The 27697-nt window shown below is 43.7% G+C and overlaps 1 protein-coding gene across 4 annotated transcripts; it reads left to right on the forward strand.

The window, feature by feature from the left end:
- The first annotated feature begins 4071 nt into the window (after positions 1-4071).
- LOC133401545 (chondroitin sulfate proteoglycan 5-like) lies at positions 4072-25744 on the forward strand. Of its 4 annotated transcripts, XM_061674679.1 has the most exons (7): positions 4072-4445; positions 8993-9875; positions 12715-12903; positions 19090-19165; positions 22547-22603; positions 23633-23722; positions 25028-25119. In XM_061674679.1, the coding sequence occupies exons 1-6, from the start codon at positions 4232-4234 to the stop codon at positions 23717-23719; spliced, it is 1506 nt and encodes a 501-aa protein (XP_061530663.1). In that variant the 5' UTR covers positions 4072-4231; the 3' UTR covers positions 23720-23722; positions 25028-25119. The 4 variants fall into 4 exon arrangements, with proteins under 4 accessions (XP_061530663.1, XP_061530660.1, XP_061530661.1 ...); XM_061674676.1 differs by lacking the exon at positions 23633-23722 and having other exon boundaries at positions 25028-25744; XM_061674677.1 differs by lacking the exons at positions 22547-22603; positions 23633-23722 and having other exon boundaries at positions 25028-25744.
- The last annotated feature ends 1953 nt before the right edge of the window (positions 25745-27697 follow it).

The following is a 27697-nucleotide window of genomic DNA, read 5'->3' on the forward strand; positions in this document are numbered from 1 at the left end:
AAGTTGTAAATTTTAAGAAATGAATTATAAAATGAAATAAAGTTAAAATAATTTTACAATGAGAAATTTAATAAATTGGTTAAATTATAATAGAATTATAAAAAGTAACATTACCTTCAACCATTAAAGTAAAAAAAAAATTGGTAAAAGAAATCATTTCATATAAACATTTAAATTGTATTATATTAAATTATTTGTTAAAAAACTTAAAAAACAAAATTTAACATTGTTTTTATGTCTCATTTTTAAATGTTATAATTTTGTAATTCACAAAATTAAAAATATTGGTCAAATTATAAACTTTACGTATTGAAATATTTTTTTGTTTGTCGCAGCTAATCCTAATTTTTAAAATGTATTCAGTTTATTATTTTACTGATTATTAAATACAGAAATATTAGTAAAATCACATCCATCCATTTTCCTCTGCTTCTCTGAAGTCGGGTTGTTGGGACAGCAGTTTAAGCAGGGAAGCCCAGATTTCCTTCTTCCCACCCACTTCGTCCGGGTCTTCCGGGGTGATCCCGGGTTGTTCCCAGGCCAGCCGAGAGACATTGTGTCTCCAGGGTGTCCTGGGTCGTCCCCGGGGCCTCCTCCAGGTGAGACGTGCCTGGAATACCTCACCGGGGAGGCGTCCAGGAGGCATCCTAACCAGACGCCCGAGCCACCTCATCTGGCTCCTCTCGATGCTGAGGAGCAGCGGCTCGACTGAGCCCCTCCTCAATAACCGAGCTTCTCACCCTATTTCTCAGGGAAAGCTCGGACACCCTGCGAAGGAAATTCATTTCGGCCGCTTGTATCCGTGATCTTGTTTGTTCAGGCACAACCCACATGAGATAATAGCAAAATGGAGAACTGCTGCGTCGGGCGGCTAAACTTTCCCCCGAGCAGCAGATTGGCGGCAGCGATGTTATGGAGAGTCCCTCGAGGGGAGAGAAAAGAGAGTGGAGGGGATGTGTTGGATTTACTCATAATATTTTCATCTCGCCGTGTTGCATTCTACATTGCGGGGTGGGCTAAGTATGTTTGAGTATTTCTCTGATATTCTTGATATGGGAACAGGTGGGTGCCATGATCGTGTATAAAAGGAGCTTCCCTGAAGTCAGTCGCAAGCAAAGATGGGGCGAGGTTCACCTCTTTGTGAACAAGTGCGTGAGAAAATAGTCAGTTTAAGGACAATGTTCCTCAATGTACAATTGCAAGGAATTTAGGGATTTCATCATCTGCGCTACATCCGTAAGTGCAACTTGAAACTCTACTATGCAAAGCAAAAGCCATTTATCAACAACACCCAAAAACGCCGCCGGCTTCTCTTGGCCCGAGCTCATCTTAGATGGACTGATGCAAAGTGGAAAAGTGATCTATGGTCCGACGAGTTCACATTTCAAATTGTTTGTGGAAATTGTGGACTTCGTGTCCTCCGGGCCATAGAGGAAAAGAACCATCAGGACTGTTATGGACGCAAAGTTCAAAAGCCAGCATCTGTGATGGTATGGGGCTATATTAGTGCCAATGGCATGGGTAACTTACACATTTGTGAAGGCACCAGTAATGCTGAAGAATTCCACCTACAAAGCTTCAACAATTAGTGTCCTCAGTTCCCAAACGTTTATTGAATGTTGTTAAAAGAAAAGGTGATGTAACACAGTGATAAACATGACCCTGTCCCAGCTTTTTTGGAACGTGTTGCAGCCATAAAATTCAAAGTTAATGATTATTTGCTCAAAACAATAACGTTTATCAGTTTGAACATTAAATATCTTGTCTTTGTAGTGTATTCAATTAAATATAGGTTGAACATGATTTGCAAATCATTGGATTCTGTGTGGGTTTTCTCCGGGCACTCCGGTTTCCTCTCACATCCCAAAAACATGTGTGGTCAGTTGATTGGAGACTCTAAATTGCCCGTAGGTGTGAATGTGAGTGCCAATGGTTGTTTGTTTATGTGTGCCCTGCGATTGGCTGGCAACCAGTTCCGGGTGTACCCCGCCTCCTGCCCGATGATAGCTGGCATAGGCTCCAGCACTCCCGTGACCCTAGTGAGGATAAGCGGCTCAGAAAATGGATGGATGGATGTATTCTGTTTTTATTTATGTTTAACACAATGTCCCAACTTCATTGGAATTGGGGTTGTAGTAGTACGCTTAGAACTCGGCCCCCTGGTTGAATCACTGGTACTAGTAATGTTTTTCCCACTACTAGTACCATTTTTGGCCGACTCTGCTCTATTCAACCTTCCTAGTAAACTACTGTCCTGCACTAATAGCCTCCTGGATTCTCGTAGTGACCCAAAAAGGCTCCCTAGTTGTTTTTCATTGTCCATAAAGCTGTTTTGAGTGTTTATTGGATATTCTTGATATGAAGATTGTCTGTCTACTAGTAGGCTCTTTGTCCTGACTAGTAAGACAATTCAGCGCACTAGTAGAATGACTGTCTTATAAAATTTTCTACTACTGTATGACATTTCTGCACACTAGTTGGATAACTACATGTTACTGGGGGTGCTACTAGTCAGGTTCAGGAGGCTACTAGTGTCTGACACATACAGTACCTTCTAATTGTGAATAGTAATGTTATGCGTGCAGCACAGTAAGGTTTAATTAGTAGGACAAAAATGACAAATATAGTGGGGGAAAAAAACTATCGTAAGACAGTCTACTGATGCGCCCTAGTCATTTTGCTACTGCGTTGCATTGAAAAAATGCGCTATGGAACTCTAAGGTCCATGTATTAGTACGGTCTTTGTCCTTACTAAGAAAACTACGTTTCTAATGAGGGAAAACTGTGCACTACTATTACTACTACTGAAGCGGTAACATTTTATCTTGTCACTAGTAGCACACAGTGGTAAACCATATGTACAATTTTGCCTCACGAACATGACCTACTACAATGCCAAAGTTGTCCTACAAAGTGTGCAGAAATGTTATTCATTAGTGAAAGGCACTTGTGGCAAAAAAATAAACAAGTATCCCCCCCCCCCCCACACACACACACACACACAAATAATACACAAGTATCTGTACTTGTACTTAAGTTCAGCGTGTGAGTACTTTAAACACCTCTGGTTAAACGTGTGAGCATGTTTGTGTGTTTGTTGTTGGTGTGTTTTTTTAGGAGGGGGAGGGACAGCAGACATGTAGAGGGAGGGGTCGGGGGGGCAAGCAAGCATTACTTCTGCTCTGGTTAGCAAACACAACAGAAAAGAAACAACACAAAATTACACACACAGCTTGGCGTGTGTGTGTGTCGCTAGTTTGGCTTCACACCACCACCTAGAACAGATAGTGACACCTGCGCTCAATGTGTGTGTGTGTGTGTGTGTGTGAGTCTAGCTGGGCATCGGAAAAAAAATACCTCAAATAAGGGTTTCTGCGAATAAAAGGTTTGGGAATCGTAGGTGAATCCGTGAATGCCGATCGGGAATATGCGGGGGCCCGCTGTACACGAAGAAGACGGTCACAACTGCTCAGTAAACTGCAGTAATATTGGTCATTTTTTCCCACAATATACCGTACGCCTGTGAGTGTTGTTATATTGCCTGTCTATATGTGTTGCTGCAATTTTTTTCTCGCAATTCAAGACAAAAAAAAATCGGCCAAGCGATGGCTCGCATCTCGAAAAACCTGTGAGTCATGTCACTCGTAAGTCGAGGTACCGCTGTTGTATACTTGTATGTTGTGAGGTTCTGTGTAGGGTTGTTCTGTATTGAGCGGTTTTGTGTAATGCCGTTCTACATTGTGTGGCGCCAAAGCAGTACTTTTACTCTTAGACATGGCTTTGGCCGGAGCATAACAAGCAACAAGCAAATAGGTGAGTGAATTACAGTGGAGAGGTTAAAAAAAACACACACACACACACAGAGAAAAACTTCTGAATAGCGGGGGAACACTGTGATAAAAAACTGGAAGTGATGAAGCTGTCACATGTTTGGAAAGTTTTGAGAAGGGGAGGAGGGAGGATGAGGAGGATGAAAGGAGGGGGTGGAGGAGGAGGAAGAGGGGAACAGAGCGCCCCCCCTCTCTCTCTCTCTCTCCCTCTCTCTCTCTCTCTCTCTCTCTCTCTCTCTCTACTTGTCTTCTTCTTTCATTCCCTCCACTGTGAGCGAGCCGAGCCGAGCCGACCCGGACCGGACCGCATCAAGCCCCTGAACGGATCACCGTGCGCGGCTGGAGGCGATGGAGCCGTGAGCCGAACCGAACCGAACCGAACCGAGTAGAGCCGAGGGGCGATGCTGCCGAGTGAAGAAGACTCCTCTTCCTCCTCTTCTTCTATTTCTTCTTCTTCTTTTTCTTCTTCACACGCACGTTCCTGTGCTGTGGATTGCGCGTGCACGCCGAGCATGGAGACGAGCTCGTGCACAGGAAGCTGCCGCCGCCGAGGCACGCGGATGGCACGCGCGCTCCCGCCGCTGCTGCTGCTGTTGCACTTCATCTCTGTGCACGGTAAGGAGAGTAACGTGCACACCCCTGCAGGCCGCGCGCGCACACGTCAACTGCTTGTCAACGTGGACGCGCGCTGACAAGCAGCCGACACGCGCGTGCGGACGAACGTGCGCCTCTGGCGTTTGTGATGCACATACGCGCACGGAGAAATGAGGGCGCGTGACGAGACAGATGTTCACTTATTAGTACACTTGAAATCAGGTCAGCGCACCGTGCACGCACGCACACGCGCGGCGGCCGGCGGCCACGGGACGCAGATGGGTGTCGGCGTGCACGCGCACATCACAAAGAAGATTAATGTGCGCATGAATAATGCATGAGGGAAAGACGGGGTGGACGCGCACGTATACGGACGCGCGCACGGACATTCTGACACACACAAAAGCACGGCGACGGACTCTTTGTCTGCCAGGTGGGCTGCGCGCACGTCAAATACCCACAGGCGCGCGTACGAGAGGCAGACAGCCACAGCACGCTGAACTTGTTTACAGTTATTTTTAAAAACAGATACAGATTTCACTTCAAATCTACATTGAGTATAGCACAGTGATTTCATTTATTATTTATTTGAGTCAATAAATGATTAAGTATTTGAGTCTGTAAACGACTCAGTAAGTGTCTTAATATGTGACTCATTAAGTGACTTTGTCTGTAATTAGGTGACACCTAATTTATTTACTCTGAGTTATTTAGTATGTGACTCTGGAAATGACTTAGGTTGGTGACTTCGTATTTGACTCAAAAGTTGAATAAGTGGTTTACTGAGTGACTCTGTAAATGATTTAGTATGTGACAGAGAAAGTGACTCAGAAGGTGACTGAGTACATGATTCATTCAGAGATATGGGTCAGTCCGTGATTGAGTATGTGACTTAGTATGTGACTCAGTAAGTCATTTAGTGTGTGACTCAGTGATTTAGTATATGACTCAAAGTGATTCAGCGTGTGATTTAGTATGTGACTCTGTATGTGATTCATCTAAGATACTTTGTGATTTAGTCTGTAATGAGTGTGTGACTCTGAAAGTAAATCGGTAAGAATTGACTGAGTATGTGACTCAGCAACTGACTTTGATTGTGACTCAGTAACTGACTTATTAGGTGACACAGAAAGTGGTTTATAATGTGATCCTCTAAGTGATTCGTTAAGTGATTTAGTATGTAACTCAATATGTGACTCAGTAACGAACTCAGTGATTTAGTATGTGACTCAGTAAGTGTCCTAGTCAGTGCCTGAGTATGTAAGTCAATATGTGTTTGAGTACATGACTCAGTCAGTGATTTACAATGTAACTCAGTCACTGACTTAGTATCTGACTGTGGAAGTGATTCAGTATATGCTCAGTAAGTGGCCCAGTAAGTGCTTTAGTACGTGACTCAAGATGTGACGAATAAAGTGAGTCAGTCTGCGATTTAGTCTGTAATTGAGTCTGTGACTCAGTGATTTACTATGTGACTCAATAATTGAATGAGCATGTGACTCAAGAAGTGGTTTATAATGTGATCCACTAAGTGATTGGTTAAGTGATTTAGTCACATACTCAGTCACTTACTAGGACACTTACTGAGTCGTATACTAAATCACTGAATCATATACTGATGTGATCCACTAAGTGATTGGTTAAGTGATTTAGTATGTGACTCAATAAGTAACTCAGTATATGATTCAGTGATTTAGTATATGACTCAGTAAGTGTCCTAGTAAGTGACTGAGTGTGTGAGTCAATACGTGTGTGAGTACATGACTTAGTCAGTGATTTAGAATGTAGCTCAGTCATTGACTTAGTATGTGACTGTGGAAGTGATTTCGTATGTGATCAGTAAGTGATTTAGTATCTGGTCAGGAAATCACTCATTGAGTGACTTAGTATGTGACTGATTCACTACTGATGGAAGTACAATATACTGACTCAACAGCAACCCTTTATTCATGACATACTTTCATGTACTTGTGGGTGTGTGCGCGCACGTGTCATCGATTAGCATCCGAAGCTTCTGTGAGTTAAGCTAATGCTAAACTATTTTAGGTTGTACCTTAGCCGCATGCTAATGGCCATGCTTCAAAGTTGGAGCGCGTCATTCAGGGGTGTGTGTGTGAGTGCGAGTGGCATCATCATTCCCACACCTGTCTCCGCTCGCCTCCTCCTCCTTCTTGTTGCGCTGCAAAGGAACCCGATGAACTCAAAGCCGCTGTATCTGCATCCCGCCGCAGGAAGCGAGCCGTCGCCGTGGAAACTGCATCTCTCTTTGTGAGCTGTGTGTGGTCGTGATGGAGTAGTGTGCAGGTAGCGACCTTGTTACCTGGCAGGCAAATACAAAACTAAAACAATCATGCAGACTGTATATCGGTTCAGTTGTACCTTGACTTACGAGTGCTTAAGAGTTTTCCGAGCCAAAATTTTAGTTATGAGCGAGTTTCAGATACGGCGCTGCTCGAGTGACGTGAAAGAAAAAGTCACAATTAGTACTAACGTGATTAAAACTCAAAAGTCAAGGTAACAAGGATCCTCAACTGGTGGGTCGCCCACAGCTGGTTAAAAATTGTCAGTTTACGATGGTACCGACATACGATATTTCCAGGTTACAGATGGCGTTTTCGCAAGGTACAAGACGGCACGCTCAGTTAGTGTCGTATTTACTGGTTTCCAATGTTTTATATTCTTGGCCGATAACTGTTTTGTACTATAATTTTGACTACACTAGGGTATGATAGTGATAGACCAAGGCACATTCGGACTTGCATACAAATTTGGGTCCCAGGGTCACGACAGTTGAGAACCTATGATGTAACATATTGTTCTCTAATGACGCAGTATAGATACACTGGCATCAAATACTGATATTGTAATGAATCAGAAGTTTATCTCTGATCATTTAGTATTGATACATTGACATCAAATATGGATATCGTAATGTATCGTTTCATTATGTGTTAAAATCAGCAGCATCAAATATTGATATATCACTTATTTCTTGCAATGCAGCATTGATACATTGGCCTTCAATATCGATGTTGTGATGTATCGTGTCTTTTCCTCTAACAATACAATATTGATACACTAGCATCAAATATCTCTATTAGTATAACACACTGTACAATAATCTCTTATGGTATGGTATTTACTTGTGTATTTTTGTCAAGAAGAAACGGTACTTTTACTCCATTACTTTGTGCTAAATGCCTTGCATTTGCACATTCCTGATTTAATACTTTTTGTCTAGTTGTCGTTCGTGCTTTGATTTAAAAAAAAAAAAAAAAAATGAAAGTTACTCAGTACGAGTAGTTTTGTTTTCCTGAACACTTCAGTGTTTTATTTGGAGGGCTACTTTTTACTTTTACTTGGGTCATATTATTCTAAAGTAACAGTACTCTACTTTTGAGTAGAGTAGTTGCTACTGTCCCCACCTCAGCTAATGTAAATTATCACTATAGTCATCTATCGTGTCCTTATCTCTTAGCATACATTATCAATATACCAGCGTCAAACATACTACGATAAGTTATGTATCATATGATGAATTCTTACAATACACTATCGATACCACTCCATCAAATGTTGATATGTATGGTATCATTTTCGCTAACGATACAGTATCGATATACCAGCACCAAATGTCGCTTAGCGATTGCATTCTCTCTTCTGACGTATCAGTACACCAATTTTTTAAATTCTCATATCTTGCTGTACAGTGTTGACACAATAGTATAAAATATGGATATTGTAATGGATCAATATAGCAGCAGCAAACATCGGTATTAAGATTCATTGTCGTGTGCGCGCGTGCGTGTGCAGCAGTGGACTGTGGGTCATCTGCGAGGATTTAACCCATGAATAACCTTAATGGCGAACTGAAAAATGACTACGATGTGTTCCGAAAGCCCGTCTCATACCACAAAGCAGATGTTCTGTGTGTGTGTATGTGCACGCGCGTGTGTGTGTGTGTGTGTGTGGTAGGAAATGAAAGCTGTGTATCCATGGCAACAGATGCTGCTGATCCCGCTGGACGGAGGACCGCTGCGCCATCATGCTTGCGAGCTTCTGTGCGGCTGCCATAAAAAACCCAATAAAAGCACATGTTTTATTGGGTCCACTGTGTGTTGACGACATTCTCGTTTCCACCACATCAAAACATTTCGGATCAGAAGGAAAACCCAAAGTGACTGAATCCAGTTGGAGGAAGGAAAATATTCCTCCGACCACAATTTGGAATTCATGTCATCGCATCAGGATAAACTTCATTGTCCCCTTGTGAAGCGTTTGCAACCACCATACATACATGCATGAGTGCTGAGCATTTATTCAAGATCGATGACAGCCTGTGTTTGTGTGTGTGTGTGTTTGTCTGTTTGTGTCTGTGTGTTGAAGCCGATGATGGTGTCCTTGCTAATCTTTAATCTGTACTGTCGAGTGTTGGGAGTGCATTAGTCAACTACTCCTTTAATCCATCCCTTAATGCCTCACGCGTCAAGTGATGTCACCCATGTCATTCCGGAGTGTGTGCGCCTGTGTGTCTGTTGAGTTCACTTTATATTTTTGTGTGTTTACAGGAGTCGTCATAGCGACCAACACCACTGAGCTGACTGCCGTCCTGAACGGGACCGCCCCACTTAGTGATCAGGACGGTCCTACTGATGTTAGCCATGCGGTCACCATGGGAACCGGCCCCGGCGGTTCCGTCAACACTGTGACGCCCAGGGCGGGCCGCGTGCCTCGGGACGGCGGCGTGGGCGAGGAGCAGGAGCTGAGCAGCGGCATGTTTGGCGAAGCGCCGGTGCCCGAAGTGGGCGGCACGCTCTCGCCATCTGAGATCGGCCCCGATTCGGTGGAGGCGGAGCTGCTGTTGCCTGGCAACCGTCTGCCAGGCGATGTCACGGGCGAGGAGCCTGTGCCGCGTAGCGACCCGCCGTGGATCCACGCCAAGGACACGGCCGTGTTCGACCTGGACCGGCCGTCCGCCGCCGCCCCGCCGCCGCCCGCCACCGCCCAACTCGACGTCCTCCACGTGGACTTTTTCGATCCCGCCTCCCGTGGACGTAACATGGACTTGGGTCCGCGTCCCACCTCGTCGTTGGCCCACGAGCTCCAGGGCGGCGACCCGACATCCTGGGCCATGCCGGACAGCTACGACTACTTGACCCCGTATGAGGACGGGGTGTCTCCCACCAGCGACAAGTACCCCGACAGCACCACAGACGACGTTGGCTCTCCAGCTCGCCCCAGACCGGCGGGTCCCGCCTCCTTTCTGCCGAACGGGCCCCGGCGCGCCCCCCCGGCCACCTCCCCGGTGGACGGCTCTGACGGAATGGGCGGCTGTCGCCCCGGCTATCAGATGATCAACGCTACTTGTCGCTCCCCTTGCGACTTTGACCCCAACTTCTGCTACAATGGAGGACAGTGTTACCTGCTGGAAGACTCCGGGACATTCTGCAGGTAACACACACACCTGACATCATCCGTGTAACATACTGTACATGTGACTCTATATTTGTCACATACGCTGTACAGTGAACGAGGAATGGGAATTAATAATCGCAATAATTCCATTCCTAGGAATCGTTCATTTGTGTGCCTGATGAGACCGCTTACCGAGTCCTCTGATGTCGCAAATTATTGATGACATCACACGCAAGAAGTATATTTGAGTTTTGGTTTCCAACATGGTGTCAAGGCAGAAGCGCTCTAAAGTTTTTACCTTGCAACACTTGCAAAGCTTTAATTTCAACAAAGGAAATTGCGGAACTACAGATATATAACGATATATATTGTAGACTAATATACAGTATAAACATCTACGTACGATATAACCCTCTATCGTATCAATAATCGATGAGAGAACCGATAACGAATCGACTCAAACACCAGTATAGCTAATCGAATCGGAATTGCTGAATTCTTATCAATTCAGTCATCTTTCGCCCCACCCATTATATCACAGATTGTTAAGCGATTTTTATGTTTTTTTACAGTATAAAGGCAAGTCCAAAATTTAGATTTACTTCAGTGTAGTACCATGTTGTGCCACAACATGCCGGGCAGCACTGAGGTCTACTGGAAGTGGTACAGTGTAATTAAGAGCAATAAGAGGAGGCAAAAAGGACGCTGATTCCACAGTGCAGAGGCAATATACAGAATGCCCGTTAGTTTTGTTGTATGCTCTGTTCGTATGTGTTGCTGCTTCGTGTGTGTTAAAGTAGTCGTTGTATAACATCTATGCTCGTTTCAGCTAGCCCATCATTGGCATCTCACATTATATATTAGCAATAAGCTAGCTGACTTTTTGTTGGACAAAATAAATATGGTTTAGTTGAACATTTTTTTGGTTTAAATATATCAACCCCAATTCCAGTGAAGTTGGGACGTTGTGTAAAATGTAAATTAAGAACAGAATACATCTACATCTGTCTTTGTCCCAGCTTTTAGGGAACGTGTTGCAGGAATCAAATTCAAAATGAGTGAATAATTGTAAAAAACGTAAAAATAAGGTTTGTGAGTTTGAACATTAAATATCTTGTCTTTGTAGTGTATGCTATTGAATATAGGGTGAAAGGATTTGCAAATCATTTTATTGAGTTTTTATTTACATTTTTACACAATGTCCGCGCTTCATTGGAAGTAGGATTCGCACAATGTTTGACTCCTGCACGGGTGGGTCTGCAACTTATCCCCCTCGACATAACATAAACATGACATCAAATACATTGAACATTTACGTCACACATTTAAGATAAATATCATATATGCTGTACATACGCCTGACCTCATGTCAAATGCTTTAAATATATGCAACATGGTCCATGTGCCATCATAGATGTAACACACAGGTGATACCATACATCTGACATCATACACATGACACATGTTACATCAAGCATTTTTTATGCATGTGTTATCTACAGTGTGTGTGTGTGTAAACACACTTGATTCATTCACACAAGAGACGTCAAAGGGAGACATTTCACTTTAGAAAGAGAAAGACGAGAGGAAGAAAATGTCAACAGATGAGAAACACTCAGAGGTGGAGCACAAACTCAATGAGTCACAACTTTTCAACACTGCCAGCGCGCGTGTGCGTACTATGCGTGTGTGTGTGCGTCCTGCAGCTTGATGTAATTAAGTTTGCATGGAGTGTGTATCCATTTTACATTTCACAGAAACACAGTCGCAATAATAAAACCATCTGCACGGACAGCCACACGCGCACGCACTGTTGCTGCCTGTGTTTGTGTGTGTGTGTGCGTGTTTGTGTGTCAGGGTTCACTTACAGTCAATGAGTTCATAGGTCAAAGACACAAGAGAGTTGCGACTGCCAGCAAGGTTGCAACAAGAGAGACACACAATCATACGCACTGACACACACACTGTTTTTGCCAAAGATTTCTGACGTGTTCCACTGATGACACACACAAAGTTCTGCAGGGTGTGTTTGATTTCATACCAAAAAAAAAAAATGGAGGGGGGGGGGGCAGAGGGGAGGACACATGAGGGGTCGGGGCGGGATGGGGGCAGCAGCGAGATGGCTCGAGGGGCGGAGATGAAGTGGAAGAAAAATGTCAAAAGTATTTTTTTTCAGTATGTGATGGAATGAGAAAGATTCTGCTGCTCAGGCTGAGTTGCCGTGACAACCAGCACATCCCACATACCCCCCCCTCCTCACTCTCTACTTTGCGACACCCCCCCCCCCCCCCTACCATTCTCTTACATAAACCACCTTTGTCAGCGACTCTGCGTTCACACTCTCATTGACATGTATGACCACGCACTTAAGCGTGTCGTCATGGTAACTAGCTCAACGACCATGCAACGTGCTTAACAGGTCGTCGTGGTAACGCTCACTGTCGATGTAACATGACATGTCAGTGTAACATGAAACATGTAATGGTAACGCACAATCACAGTACGCATGTTGTCATGGTAACCCCATCAACATCGACAACACAATAGACATGGCATCAACACACTTGTAACACACTTAAGATGAAGTTATGGTGACATGCTTAATGTCAATGTAACCCACTCAACGTCAATGTAACATTTTCTCTGTCAATGTAACACACAAAACATTGCCATGGTAACACACTTAACACCAATGTAACACACCATGATGACACTGAACGTCAGTGTAGCACATTGTCGTCACGGTAACACAGTGGAGGTTTAACGCCAATGTAACACACCATGATGACACTAAACGTCAGTGTAACACATTGTCGTCACGGTAACACAGTGGAGGTGAGGCTAAGTGTTAATGGCTATTCAACCTCTCCTTCAGGTGCAACGTTCAAGACTACATCTGGCACAAAGGTGCCCGCTGTGAGGCGGTGGTGACGGAGTTCCAGGTCATGTGTCTGGCGGTGGGCGTGTCGGCCGTGGTGGTCCTGCTGCTCTTCATGATGGTGGTCTGCTTCGCCAAGAAGCTCCACGTACTCAAGACAGAGAATAAGAAGCTGCGCAGACGCAGGTGAGGCAGCCATCTTAACGTCAAATAAACCCAGAACACTCGGGAATTCTTACTATTAGGGAGACTTGGGGACCAAGACCAGACTCGAATGTTGAAAATCCGTCAATAATTCACGTCCCCCTCAAAATGAGTAACCCGCTGCGAACGAAAGTGGGCCAACTCCATTTTGCAGAACAGTGATTTTAAGTTTCATGCCTGCCGCCCAATTGCTGACACTAAATGTTTGGTTTAATAGTGGTCTAAGTCAAACACAGTTTAACATTTGTCAAATCTATAAATATTTTATCAAAGATGACACATAACATTCACTTATACTAGATGCACTTGCATCTAGGCCAAACAAGTGCATGATGCAATATTGGGCTACCCTCTATATGTAAAAAAATGTAACTAAACCTTGAAATAGAACAGTGTTCACCTAAAAAAGATCATTTTACCCCACTCATTTCAGCACTTAACTTAAAAATGATCAAATGGAGTTCGTCCACACCTCACTTTCAACCCTAAATATACCGCGAACTATGATCCTGAAACACTTTAGTATCGTTTCAAACTTGTCTTAGAACATTATCCTTAAAAATACAGTAAATGGCTTACAATCTGGGGGGTGGTGGGGGGGGGGGGGAATGTGCAAGGACGCTGACGTGTATGTCGTCGTTTCGGAACCCGTTAAAATGGCGATGACGACTTTGCTATTGGCTAGCGCGTTAGCGGCATCTTGTGGCAAAAGAATACCGTGGATAAGTGGGGTTTTCAGCGAATCACTAAGACTACTAAAAGTAGAAGTAATCATTCAATTCCTGTAGTACAGGCTCTGAAATGTACTTTTAAGTACCAAAGAAAAAAATATTTCTACTGTCACTTATATACAATACCCATTTTGATAAATTGGCACCACAACAACAAAAAAAAGTCTGCAAACAAAAGAATTTCTCTTTTTTATGAACTTACATAGTGCCTATTCTAAGACGGGGGGAAAAAAATCACTTAACATGTTGCACTTAATTGTTTCAGCGCTAGCTAGCATTAGCTTGAATTTCATGCTATTAAATTGTGTGGATACAGCTTTACTAATTTTGTGAACTTTAACATAAAATGCTATGCTAATGAGGTTGTTATAACAACTTAAAAATACACTTTACTTGTATGGAGATTACAGTGTAGGGATTAAAAGTAAAAAATCATCAGAGAAATAAATAATGACGTAAAGTATAGACAGGCTACCTGAAAAATCTACTTAAGTACAGTAACAAAGTATGTGTACTTGGTTACTTCTAAGTTCACTCCATGCAGTTTAACGTCGTTGCCAAAGAATAACACGGAAGAAGCCCACCAGGCGTCCATCTTGATGCATGCTGTGTTTACTATAAGAATAGGATGACGTCCAGGTGCTAAAATGGCGTCTACTTCTCCTAATTCACGTTGGCGAGATGTGAGAGGAAGATGGCGAGATGAGGAAGAGGATGGAAGGGGGAGGAGGTGGACTGAATGTAAAATGCAGTGAGGTGACAGTGAGATTGGGGAGGGGGGGGGGGGGGGGGCGCTTCTTTGCAGGCGGGGGTGGATGCTTGGCCAAGTGTTTTAACAGCCATCTCCATGGCGACCAGGCGGAAGCTCACTGGAATCGAACATGCAAATGTGCAGCGACGAAACGCTCGGTCGGCGATGCCAGCTCCCACGCTAGGGGGGATATTTTTAGACCACTGGGGGGGGGGGGGGGGTCATAGCAATGGGAGGGATAGCATGATGAAGATGCTGCTACTGATGATGATGAAGGCCAAAATGGTGAGGAGACGCCGTTAGCCTGGAGACGTTTGACAAAGAGAAACGATGATGTCATGGCTTCGCCACATCCAGCAGAAAGTAGGGCAGTCGGAGAGTGGGGAGGGAGGGGGAGGAGGGGGGGGGTGACCTACATGCGGCTGTGCAACTTGAGGGAGGGAGGGGGCGATGCAGGGGGGATGGAGAGAAGACAACCTCATCAAGTGTCGGAAGAAGACGAGGAGGAAGGGGAAGAGGAAGATGGAGGGGTTTGGGGAAGAAATAAGGGCGCAAGAAAGAAGTAGGAAATGAGGAGGAAGTAAGATGGACCCATGAAGGAAGTGAGAAGGAAGTACGAAGTAGGAAGCGGAATAAGTCAGAAGGAAGCGGAAAAGAAGAAGAAAGGGAAAAGGAAGTGAGGATGAGGTCACTGATTGCACCTGACTTTGGTGCGGGCAGCGTGGGATCAGTTCCCACTCAGTGACGGTGTGAATGTGAGTGTGAATGGTTGTCCGTGTCTGTATGTGCCCTGCGACTGACTGGTGACCAGTTCAGGGCGTAGTCCGCCTTTCGCCCGAAGTCAGCTGGGATAGGCTCCAGCGCCCCACGGCCCTAACCAGGATAAGCGGTGTTGACAATGGATGGATGGATGGATGGAAGTGAGAAGGAAAGAAAAAGGAAAGGAGAAGTAATGAAGGAAGAAGCGAGTGAGAAGAAAACAGGGAGGAAGGGCAAAAGAAGGCAGTAAGAAGGAGAGAAGTGAGGAGTAAGTAAGCATGAAATAAGAAGCAAGCAGAAAGCAAGGAGAAAGTGAGAAGGAAATGGGAAGTAAGGAAGAGGGAAGGAAGCAGGTGGCAAAAAGTGAGAAATAAGCCACTTGAAAGTGAGGCAGAAGTAAGAAGGAAATGAATAATTAAGCAGGAAGCGAGAAGTAAGAAAGGGAGTATGAAGTGAGAAATGAATCGGAAGTAAGGACGACAATAAGAAAGTGAAAGAAGGAAGGAAGCAAGAATGGCACGAGAAGGAAATAAGAAAGTGGTGAGGAGGCGGTAAGAAGTAAGGGAGCAGGAAATGAGAAGTGAGGAGGAAGTAGGCAGAAAAGATGATGATCGTGAGCAACAAATAAGAAGGAAGTGAGAAGGTGGTAACAAGGAAGTGAGATGCATTAAAAAGTCAGCAGGGTGTCCTAAGTGAAGAACTGAGAAGTGAAGAGGAAGTGCAAATGAAATTTCGCAGTATCAACACCGTTGTCAATCATAAGAAGATCATACTGTTAACATTCGTAAACATTTAAGCAACGATTGCAACGATTCGATTCATCGCGATTCGCGGTTGTTGATTCGATTCACAGACAGTATTGTTTCATTTCGGACAGTACAATCCAAAACGATTCGGTGGTTGAAATCCATCCAGTAACTTTTAAGCCATAAATTTAACCAATTGACTGTGAAATAAATACCTGCACACTGCACAGGCCACGTGAAATTGGAAACAGCGTCCAGTAGTTGACGTTGTCACCCGTTCTCCTCTTTTGTCCGACAAAGTTGCTCCTCGTACTCTGCTATCGTTCTTTCAAAAGCGAGTTTCAACAGCCGCGCTCGGTTGCGCATTCAGCAACGCTCTCGGCATTTCTACTGTACACGTTTTCCCACGATAATAGCATTCACAACACTTTACACTCACACTTGATCTCTGCTGAGCGATGTGTCGATCACAAACGCGTCACTGTGTTAGCAGCTAGCCAGCTAAGCTAAGATAGCGAGCTCGGAGGCAAGATTCAACGTGCACGGCGAGGCCAGTCACACGCATCCATGTCGATAATTTCTCGCCGCCTTCTCATCTGCCATCCACCGGACAGGATGACGTTTTTAATCAATAAAAGTGCTTGAAAAACACACATATACTGTGGTGTCTCGCTCCAATCACGAACTGAAAAATTAAGCTACGTACATCCACGCCTCCATATACAGTCTGCCATGGGTAAAGCCAATGCGTTGTTTACTAGTATTGATACAATCGATTGATTACCTTTTAAAACGATTTAAAGCGATATATTTGCATCCAGAAGGCTAACTGGCCGGGCGGGCACAGATCGATCTAGTTGGATCGCCGTTTAAATAAATCGATTCATCGATGTAACGAATGAATTGTTGCACCCCTAGTTCCAATTGCTTTGACTTTAGCCTGGCACATAACATTCATGACAACACACGTCCTCATTTGTCTTTTTTTCTTTATGATAATTCCAAAAATAATGTAAGGTAATATTAGATAATATAACATAGATAATATCCTCCAACATTTTGTAAAGGTTTCACGCAGAGCTGGCCCAAGGCCCTGTGACCACTAACACAGCTTGGACTAGTCTTTTTTTTCTACAGTTGTATTGTGGAAGGACAGAGTACCATATAACGTTAAGTGTTTACTTTGATTTTTCTAAACATAATTTCATTCATTCATACATCTTCCGTTCTGCTTATCCTCATTAGGGTCGCGGGCGTGCTAGAGCCTATCCCAGCTGACTCTGGGCGAGAGGCGGGGTACACCCTGAACTGGTCGCCAGCCAATCGCACTCACATTCATACCTACGGGCAATTTATAGTCATAAATTAACCTACCCTGCATGTTTTTGGGATGTGGGAGGAAACCGGAATACCCGGAGAAAACCCATGCAGGCGCGGCGAGAACATGTAAACTCCACACAGGTGGGGCCGGGATTTGAACCCCGGTCTCCAGAACTGTGAGGCAGATGTGCTAACAGTCGGTCATCGTGCCACCCACATAATTTTAAAACCAAATTATGCAGCTTTATATATATTTTTTTAAACCATTTTCACCTTTTTCAGTTACCTCTGTTCAGTTACATCGATATTTAAGTATTTGCGTGCCTTTTTGTTTATTTTAGTCAATACTGTTTTTGGAACATTTTATAAGATTTTTATATATCCAAGTGATTTTATTTGTTCTTGCTGTTGCAGTTAGAGGCCTAGATCCGTGGTTCTCAAAACATTTTACACCATGTACCACAAACAACAACACTTAAATATATCCATCCATCCATTTTCTGAGCCGTTTATCCTCACAAGGGTCGCGGGAGTGCTGGAGCCTATCCCAGCTACCATGGGCAGGAGGCTGTGTACACCCTGACCTGCTTTCCAGCCAATAGAAACATTTTTTAAAAACTCAATTTAAATGGTTAAATTATAATGTATTAATAAAGTTCCAATTAGAAATTGCACCTAAATGAATATTGAAGAACAAACCGTTCTTAAAGGTTAAATGCAAATGCATTTAATTTAAGTTAAATACAACTAAACTGTACTTAGTCAGTGATTCTTTCCTTTACCACTAGAGGGAGCCATCATACCACTGGTTTTACTTGTACTGCATTTTGAGAATCACTGGCTTAGATAATATTCTGTATCCCACTTGGTCCACTCCCTGTTGTTTATTGCAGAGTAGTTATGACTCTTACTACCTGAGATTGGTGGTGACACTTGTTGGGTCTGTATGTATTATATTGCCCTCCGGTGGCCAAGATGGGCACATAGGAAGGAACAGTGCAATGAATTGAATTGTAACATTCAGTCATAGGCAGCACGGTGGCCGACTTGTTAGAGTGTCTGGCTCACAGTTCTGAGGTGCAGGCTTCAATCCCCGGCCCCGCCTGTGTGGAGTTTGCATGTTCTCCCTGTGCCTGCATGGGTTTTCTCCGGGCACTCCGGTTTCCTCCCACATCCCAAAAAAAAACATGCATGGTAGGTTAATTGACAACTCTGAATTGCCCGTAGGCATGAATGTGAATGTGAGTGTGAATGGTTGTTTGTTTGTATGTGCCCTGCGATTGGCTGGCAACCAGTTCAGGGTGTAGCCCGCCCCCTGCCCGATGATAGCTGGGATAGGCTCCAGCATTCCCGCGACCCTAGTGAGGAGAAGTGGTTCAGAAAATGGATGGATGGATGGCATTCAATCATGATGCAAAAACTGTTTAATTCTTTACATTCTATTTAATTATGTTAATATTCAATCTTTTATATTGTAAAATATACAGTGCTATATTCTTAATTAAAAACACATTGTTATTTTTTGGGCGGTGGGGCTAGACTTGTATCTCAATGTAACATTATATTATTATTATTATAATACTCCTCGTCATCTCTCAAGGGGAAATTCAACAATGAATGATCAATAATCAATATTATTGTAAGAAATAGGGGTCCCCTAAAATGTCCAATTTTGCTTCAGGGCCCCAAGGAGGCTTGGGCCATCTCTGGTTTGATGCAATAGAGGTTCTTTGAATGTTGATGTTTGCATCACAGATGAAAAGTTTGCTTCTTCTTTCTTGCTCTTCTTCTTCTTGCTCTTCTTCTTCTTCTTCTTCTTCTTCTTCTTCTTGCTCTTCCTGGTTGGTGTGTCGCCCTGCAGTAAGTACCGGCCCACATCGGAGGCTCACAATGATAATTTCTCGCTGTCCACCATCGCTGAGGGCTCCCACCCAAACGTAAGGAAACTGTGCGACACCCCTCCTAACGCCCCCCATGCCCGTGCATTGGCTTACTATGATAACATTATCTGTCAGGTAACGTGCTCCCGCCGCTCTCTTCTTCCCTTTTTCTGCATCTGATTCCTCCCCCTTTTCTTACCCCCGACGCATGGGCATGAGTACCCCTTGTAGAGAGACTCAGTCTGAGGCCAGGGTGGGGTGGCGGGAGAGGGGGATGGATGGCGGGGGGGCCTCCAGAAGCAACTTTTCCCTGAAGGATGGCGGCTGACTGTGAAATTAATAAAGCTGATTTATGTTCGTGGACAGTATCTCACAAAAGTGATTACACTTCACTGTTGTGTTGTTGAAAAGATATCAAATAAAATATTGCAAAAATGTGAGGGGTGTACTAATGTTTGTGACATCCTGTAGATATGGTTGATGAATTCAAAGGTCTCTCCTTAAAACGACGCAGTCCAATCACAGCGAGGCACTTGTGTGCGTCCATCTTGCAGACTGTTGCCATGACAACCAGGCAGCCATGAACTTGGGCCGCTGCTCAAGTCATATCCATCACATTCGCTTGTCTTTCATTCAAGGGGACATATAGAACATTTTATTTTTAATGTCTTGTAAACAAATGCAATAGTTGTGTGCCTCAAGTGTGAAATTAAACAACTTAGTCAATATATAGTTATCTCACAATTTCTGAAAATGTGTCTGTCAGCGAGCTGTTCTAAATTTTGCTAAATTGTGACATCACAGTGGGTCTAATTTACATAATCCTGCCCCCACCCTGTGTTTCTCAGTCAATGACATGATCATCTCGGCTGGAAAAAGTTCCAGAGCAAAATAACCACTTTGGCAGAATCACTATCGTGTCAAAGCCAAAAGGTAAGCAGAGCTGCAAGTGTTGGCGCAGATTAGCATTAGCTGACAGTTTTACCACCATTAACTTCTGAAAATAATGTTCGATTCAGTTCTCGATATGGGAGTTAGGAGGTATTTGTGTTTGGCCTTGTCATGTACCACATCGCTACGTTTATTGACAAGTGTAATTTGGTGGCTTGGTGATGAAAATCATTCTATAAAAACATGACTCTAATTGTTGATACGTGGGGTATTTTGACACAGATGTGTTATTAAGACACTTGGGAATTTTTGCATTGTGGAAAAAAAATGCATAATAGCTAGCATAGCATAAAAAATTTTTATGACACAGTCAAGCCCCGCCTCCTTCCCTCCATCCCGCCGCCGCCGCCATCTTTCTTTCCAACCTGCGCTCTCTGTTCGCCTCTCTGCTCGGTAAGTCGTGGCCATGCCTGCCACTGCAGCTCTGCTAAGCTAACAAACTGTCTTGTTTATCCTGAGAGTGGGTGGGGCAAGGGGAGGGGCTGGGTGACATCATCCAATGTGGGGCCTATCTATCAGGATAAACATCTGAGATGCAAGACCTCTCTGAAAGTCCACTAACAGTAGCATGGTTAGCTGCTAGCATAGCATTAGCCTAGCATGAAAACAGCAAGTCATGTTCTCGTTTGGAATATTTTTTTCTTTTTTACGCCATTCAGCGAGTTCTGTCGATAGCCGCATGGGTTAGCTTATCTTAACTTTGTGCTGCAACTATTTGGTGTTTTTTTTTTTTTGTCTGCACTTTGGTAGAAGTGGTACCACCCTCTAACAGCCCATCACTACTTTTGTTCCCTGCTAACTTTTCAAAGCAAACTCAACAAAGAACATTTTCACAACTTTACTCTCACATACGAAAAATAACAGTAGCATTGTTGCTGAAATAGCATCATTAGCTGCTACCATAGCATTAGCCTAGCATTATGTGATGGGATCACAGGATGCATCAAAGAAAAAGAAAATAAAAAAAACACATCATTGTAACATGCTCTCATGTTATATTTGGATTTATTTTTTACGCCATTCAGCAAGCTCAGCTGGTAGCCACATGGGTTAGCCTAGTTTAGCGCTACAACTATTGGATGTATTTTTTTGTCTGCACTTATTAGATATTTTGATTTATTTTTTACGCCATTCACCAAGCTCAGCTGGTAGCCACATGGGTTAGCTTAGTTTAGCGCTACAACTATTGGATGTATTTTTTTGTCTGCACTTAGATAGAAGTGGTACTCCCACTTCTATCTAAGTGCAGTGTTTGCAGTGTTTTGTTCCCTGCTAACTTTTCAAAGCAAACTCAACAATTTTACAACTTAACTCTCGCACTTAAAAACAACAGTAGCATTGTTAGCTGCAGTAGCATGTTTTGTTGCTGGGCCTAATATTAGCCAAGGATGATGGGATCACAGGATACATCAAAGGGAAAAAAATCTTGTAAACATGTTCTATTTAATTTTATTTTATTTTTTTACGCCATTCAGCAAGCTCAGTTAGTAGCCATAAGAGTTAGCGACTATTATTGTTTTTTGTTTTTTTCCCCTGCATTCTTTCTTTTGGCCCATTGCTACTTTGGCTAACTATGAAAAACATTATTCACAACTGAACACTCGCACACGAAACAACATTAGCATGGTTAGCTGCTAGCATAGTTTTAGCCTAGCATGATGTGATTACACGATGCATCTCTTTTTGTATTTGCAAAAAAAAAATCACACCATCAACAAACTCAGTTGGTACCCTCATGGGTTACCTTAGCTTAACGCTACAACTTTTTTTCCCCCCTGCAGTTTGGTAGAAGTGGTACCACCCTCTAACAGCCCATTGCTACTTTTGTTCCCAACTTACTTTTCAAAGCAAACACAAAAATGAACATTTTCACAACCTTCACACACAAAAACAACTGAAAAAACAAGCCAAAAAATCATCTTCATCGCATCTCTCCAAGTCATTTTACTTCACAATACTAAATAGTCACAATATTGTTAAACAAAAGCTACATTTACTCACTATACAACTAAAGATATGATTAATTGAAAATGTTTCATTTCTACCAAATGTGTTCATTTCACATATTAAAGACACTTATGCTAACTCCTTTTTCATTGAAAAATTAACACAAATCTCTCAGAGGCCAGTTTGTTGTGCTTTAGCTAATTAACATGACTAGCTTACCACGGACATTGTACTTATGTTTCATTTCTGAAAACAAACAAACTTGTTCACATTGTTAGCGTCGGCACTCAAGTCAAGCCGTATGCTATATACTGCAAATACTTTCAAAAACAATAAAATATCAGGGAGAAGTTTATCTCTGAAATAAAAACTGATCAAGTACACAAACTCACTTAATTAGCGTTGCATTAGCGTCTCTTTCTTCACTTTCCGTCTGCCTTGTCCTTCTGGCCGCCTCTTTTGTCTCTCTGTCGCCATGACAACGATGCCTTTCTGCCTTTGAGGAGTGTAACCTTTGAAACCCCCCCCCCCTCCCCTCAGAAAACCATGAGCAGATACACGTGGGAGTGTAAGACCAAAGAGGAGTCCGACTGCGAGGTAAGACCATAAACCCCCCAGCCCCTCCGTCCCACCTCGTCCTGCCACGTTGTTAGTTAGCCCCGTCCCCCCACACCTTACCAAACAGACCTGTCAGTCAATCAATCACCTCAGCTGTCACTGCACCACAATGCTCACACAAAAAAAAAAACCTCAATAGATAGATCGTCATGTCCAAATATGAAGTAAGAAGGAAATGATCAGGAACTGAGCAGGAAGTAAGAAGTAAGACAAAAATGAGCAGGAAGTGGAAAGTGAATAAGAGGTCAATGATCAAGAAGTGATCTGAACATGAGAATGAAGTGAAAAGAAAGTAAGCAGGAGGTAAGTAGAATGTAAGAAGGAAGTAAGAAAAAAGTGAGCATGAAGTGAAAAGGAACTAAGAAGGAAATGAGTGAGCAGAAAACTAGAAGGAAGTGATGTGAAGGAGTGAAGTTCGAAGAAAGTGAGCAGGGAGTGGAAAGTGAGCATGAAGTAAAAAGGGAGTGAGAAGGAAATGATCAAGAAGTGAGCAGAAAAAGAGAAGGAAGTTGGCAGGAAGTAAGAAGTAATGGGCAGTTTGTGAGAAGGAAGCAAGTGCGCAGGAATGAAGAAAAACTAAGTAGGGAGTAAGAGGAAAGTGACAAGGAAGTTGGCAGCTTGGTAGTCTCACCCACATCTCAAAATAATCATCATGATAAGGAATAATTAGTATCAATAAATATTGATATTATTATTGCTCCGATTAAACTGATAAAACTTGTTCAAGTTTCTTACTTTCTGGTTCAAAATGGGGGTGGCGGTGGGGTTTGAGGAGTCATTGGTATGCCCAAAGTGTGCGTGTGCCTTCATCATCATCACCATCAGAACGTTGTTTTTATCTCTGTTCCCCACCCCACCCCCCTCCAAAAAAAAAACACTGGAAACTCCTCGTGAGTCTGTGCCACCCCCCCTACCGCCAAACCCAGCTCCCCACCACCACCACTACCACCCACATGCACCGCCAGCAAACCCAACAAACCAAAACAAAAACCCCAAAACGTTTTCCAGTTTCATGCTGACGGAAGGAAAGAAGGCTCGTACCCCGTAACCATGGAAGTCACGTACCCGCACGTCCTGCCCGAAGTTACGATCTAGCTGGTAAATCCACTTTATGTCACGACACACACGTAACAATCACATGAACTTTTTTTCATGAGTGTGTGTGTGGCGTGTGTGTGAGTGTGTGAGTTTGAGTGTGACGCTGCCGGTCATGATAGGGAATAAAAAAATTTAAAAACGCCCCTTAAACCATTCTGATGGTGGTACCCACAGAAGACCCCAGTGTTGTGGGGCGAGGGGAGGCATGAGTCAATATTTTATAGGTGGTGAATATTAAGGTTGGGCGGGAGGGGTGGCAAAGTTGCATGTGATGTGCATGTGCCTCCTAGTTTGTCTGAATGGGCAGAGGGAGGGTTCAGGGTGGTGAGGTTGTATTCATGCAATTCACCTTTTCCACCAACAGGATATCATGACACACAGACAAGATACTTCACACTGACACGCCCCCCCCCCCCACATTACATTACACACATCATCTGACACACGTGACATGACGTTACGCATACGCATACTTGACGTTGCATGACCTTACACTTGCTACATAACAAAACTGGTAATAAATTGAGTTGCACGTGACGAAATTACCTGTGTGACGTGATGTTTGAAGTCTTCCCTGACGTTACACGCATTACATTCTGATACACGTGTTACATGATGTTACATAGTGTTACATTTGTGATACACAGTATTACTAACTAACAACAGGGGTCATGACAGTAATATGATCGTTACATGATGTTACATGTTACACATTTTACATGACTTACACGTGTTACGTGCATAACATGCATAACCGGTCTTATACATCTATAATATAACGTTACACGTGTTACATGCTGTAACATAATTTAACACCTTCTACACATATTACATAGCATTATTTAATGGTGACAGAGGTCATGACGACGTTACAAGCGTTTGATGATTTTACAGGTTATATGTTACACGGCTAATACGTGTGTAACATCAGGGGACGCTCATAATTTCATGACGACGTTACAAATCACATAATGACGACGGGGGTCACGCATGTTACATGACTTACAGGCCTTACGTGACATTTCGCATGATGTTACATGTGTCGCGTGGCACAGCAGGTCCTACTTGTTTTACATGCCGTTACAAGCATTATAAGATGTTACACGCGTTAGATGACTTAAACGTTACATGGCATAGCAGATGACTTGTACTTGATGAAACAGGTGTTGCACGATATTACACACGTTGCATGATTGATGCAGTTTACAGAGGCGACCAGACACATATGACAGTTGTACCAGTGGTTTCTGTGCTAACTCCATCTTCTGCCTTCCCTCCTTCCTCCCTCTCCTCCTCATTGGTCAGGATGATCCCAATTCCCATAACAAGCTGGAGGAGCCGTTGAAGGCCCCGGCCAAGGAAGATGACGCCCTGAACATCCACAACGCGCTGACGCCCAAACACGACAACCACAAGCTGCTGGGCGACGACGACTCGGAGGTCAACTCTCTGCAGAACAACATGATGTGAAAAATACACTTTTTCACCAAGACACTGACCGCTGCCCACTGACCCACCCGTGCCCGCCACTCCGTCCTCCGCCACACGGGTTCATCGAGCAGCCAAGCCGACACTGCCATCATGCTCCGTCCCCTTCCTGTCGCCCATTCATCATCCCTTCACCACCTTGTTGCTGTCACTTGACTGCCCCTTACCTCTTTCACCGCTCACGTATACACACACACAAACACACAACACACACACATACTCACACACATTTCCCTGCCTGCATCGTTGTATTTTGTAAAAGAAAATTCCAGAATTCCAGCGTGTGTAAACGTGGTAAAAAGAAAAACGCTACTGAGAGGTTTTGATGTTTGTTGACTAATCCAGTGAGTGTCTATAAATATTGCAAACAAATCAGATCGATGGATCGACTTCAAACACGACGTGTCTTGTTTTCTTTGATGTGATTTCTAATCCTTTGATGTACTTTTACTGTTTTTATTTTCTACTCTTTCAACCAACGAGAACAACAAACGAGATTCCAACACTTGTTGAAATAAAACCTTTTTAACATGACCTCTGCTTGGCCGTCTTCTCCGTGTCCATGCATCCACGCACACACACACACACACACACGAGCAAGCTCCTTTCACACTTGTCGAATGCGTCATCGAATTAACGGAAGGCGGGAAGCAGCATCAGTTACATGGCGTTACATGAATTATGCAAGTTGTGTAGATGACAATGCGCGATGTTAGATGGCACTGTTGTACTTGCATTACATGAATCATACACATTACGCGATGTTACCCAATGATGTGTGCCATTCTGCGTGTTGCGTGATGTTACTGCATGTCCATCCGTAACATGTACTATATACAGTATGTTATATGGCGTTACGTGATGTTATTGCCATCTGTTACATTAATTTCTTGTTACTCTCGTTACATGTATCATACACATGATGTGATGTTACGTGCATTACATTGCCATCCATCCATCCATTTTCTGAGCCGCTTCTCCTCACAAGGGTCGCAGGAGTGCTGGACCCTATCCCAGCTATCATCGGGCAGGAAGCGGGGTACACCCTGAACTGGTTGCCAGCCAATTGCAGGGCACATATAAACAAACAACCAGTCACACTCACAGTCACACCTATGGGCAATTTAGAGTCTCCAATTAATGCATGTTTTTGGGATGTGGGAGGAAACCGGAGTACCAGGAGAAAACCCACGCAGGCACAGGGAGAAAATGCAAACTCCACACAGGCGGGGCCGGGGATTCAACCCCGGTGCTCAGAACTGTGAGGCAGACGCTCTAACCAGTCCCCCACCGTGCCGCTGCATTACAATGCGTTACACAAATTATGCAACATTATTACATGATGGTACAGGACAGCGCGACATTGCACTTGTTACGTGCCGTTGCATGATGATATGTCCATCCTTTACATGAATGATACGCTTGACATGGCATTACGGTACTTGCATTACACAAATTTGTAACATGACAATATGCAATGTGTCATGCGTTACATGAACTACATGTGTTACATGATGTAATCGTCCATCCGTTACATGCATTACCCATGTTACACATGTTACTCACTCGATGGGATGTTACACTCCTTGCATGGCATTACACTGCATTGCACGAATTATGCAATTTACATGACGGGACACGTCAATGCCAACATTACACGTGTTACACAACAATGTGTGAGGGTTCACGCGTTACATAAAGTTACACGCTAATGCAAAAATGTCATGTCAGCCAACAACATTTTTTTTCATCACAAATGGTCGATTAGATTCTCAGAAGATGAGAAAAATGTTCCTAATGAGAACATTGGAACAACACACACAGTCTTGTTGTTTCATGAAGTCCTCAGTAGCTTTCCCTACGTATTTGCATATGAACGCACACACACACACGTGCAAACACAGCATATAGAGCAGCATTCAGGTGGTTAAAGTAATATAATAGTGCTCACATGCAAACTTACATTCATACTTGCACAAAGCGTCTGGCAGGTTCACACGCTCCTTTCAAAACATACAATCACACACACACACACAAACACACACACACACGCATAAAAGGCCGGCGTTCTTTGTACGTGTTCTCCTGTGACCGTCTGAGAAACGAAGGGGTTAAAACACGCTATTGTCGCCATTGCTTCCCATGGTGCTACTTCTGGGGCTGGGACTTCTTTTTTTGGGGGGCGGGGGGGCTCTAGTGACTGGCGGGCGAGGTGCCCTTGTGTCCCCGCAGATAAATAAAGAAGGGGAGGAGGTCTGGATGGGGGGGGACATTTTAGTCTGAAGAAAAAGAAAAGACTTTTGTAGCGTGAAGGAAACAAACACAACAGTTAATCACACACACACACACACACACACATACACACATACGTGCACACGAATACAGAGTAGATGCTGTGAGTGAAGCAACAAGTGAAGCAAAGTGGTCTTGGCTGCCATGGCAACAAGTGGGCATCACATGACCAATGGAGCACAACAGGCAGGGTAG

This window comes from Phycodurus eques, chromosome 4, assembly GCF_024500275.1.
Source record: "Phycodurus eques isolate BA_2022a chromosome 4, UOR_Pequ_1.1, whole genome shotgun sequence".
NCBI lineage: Eukaryota > Metazoa > Chordata > Actinopteri > Syngnathiformes > Syngnathidae > Phycodurus > Phycodurus eques.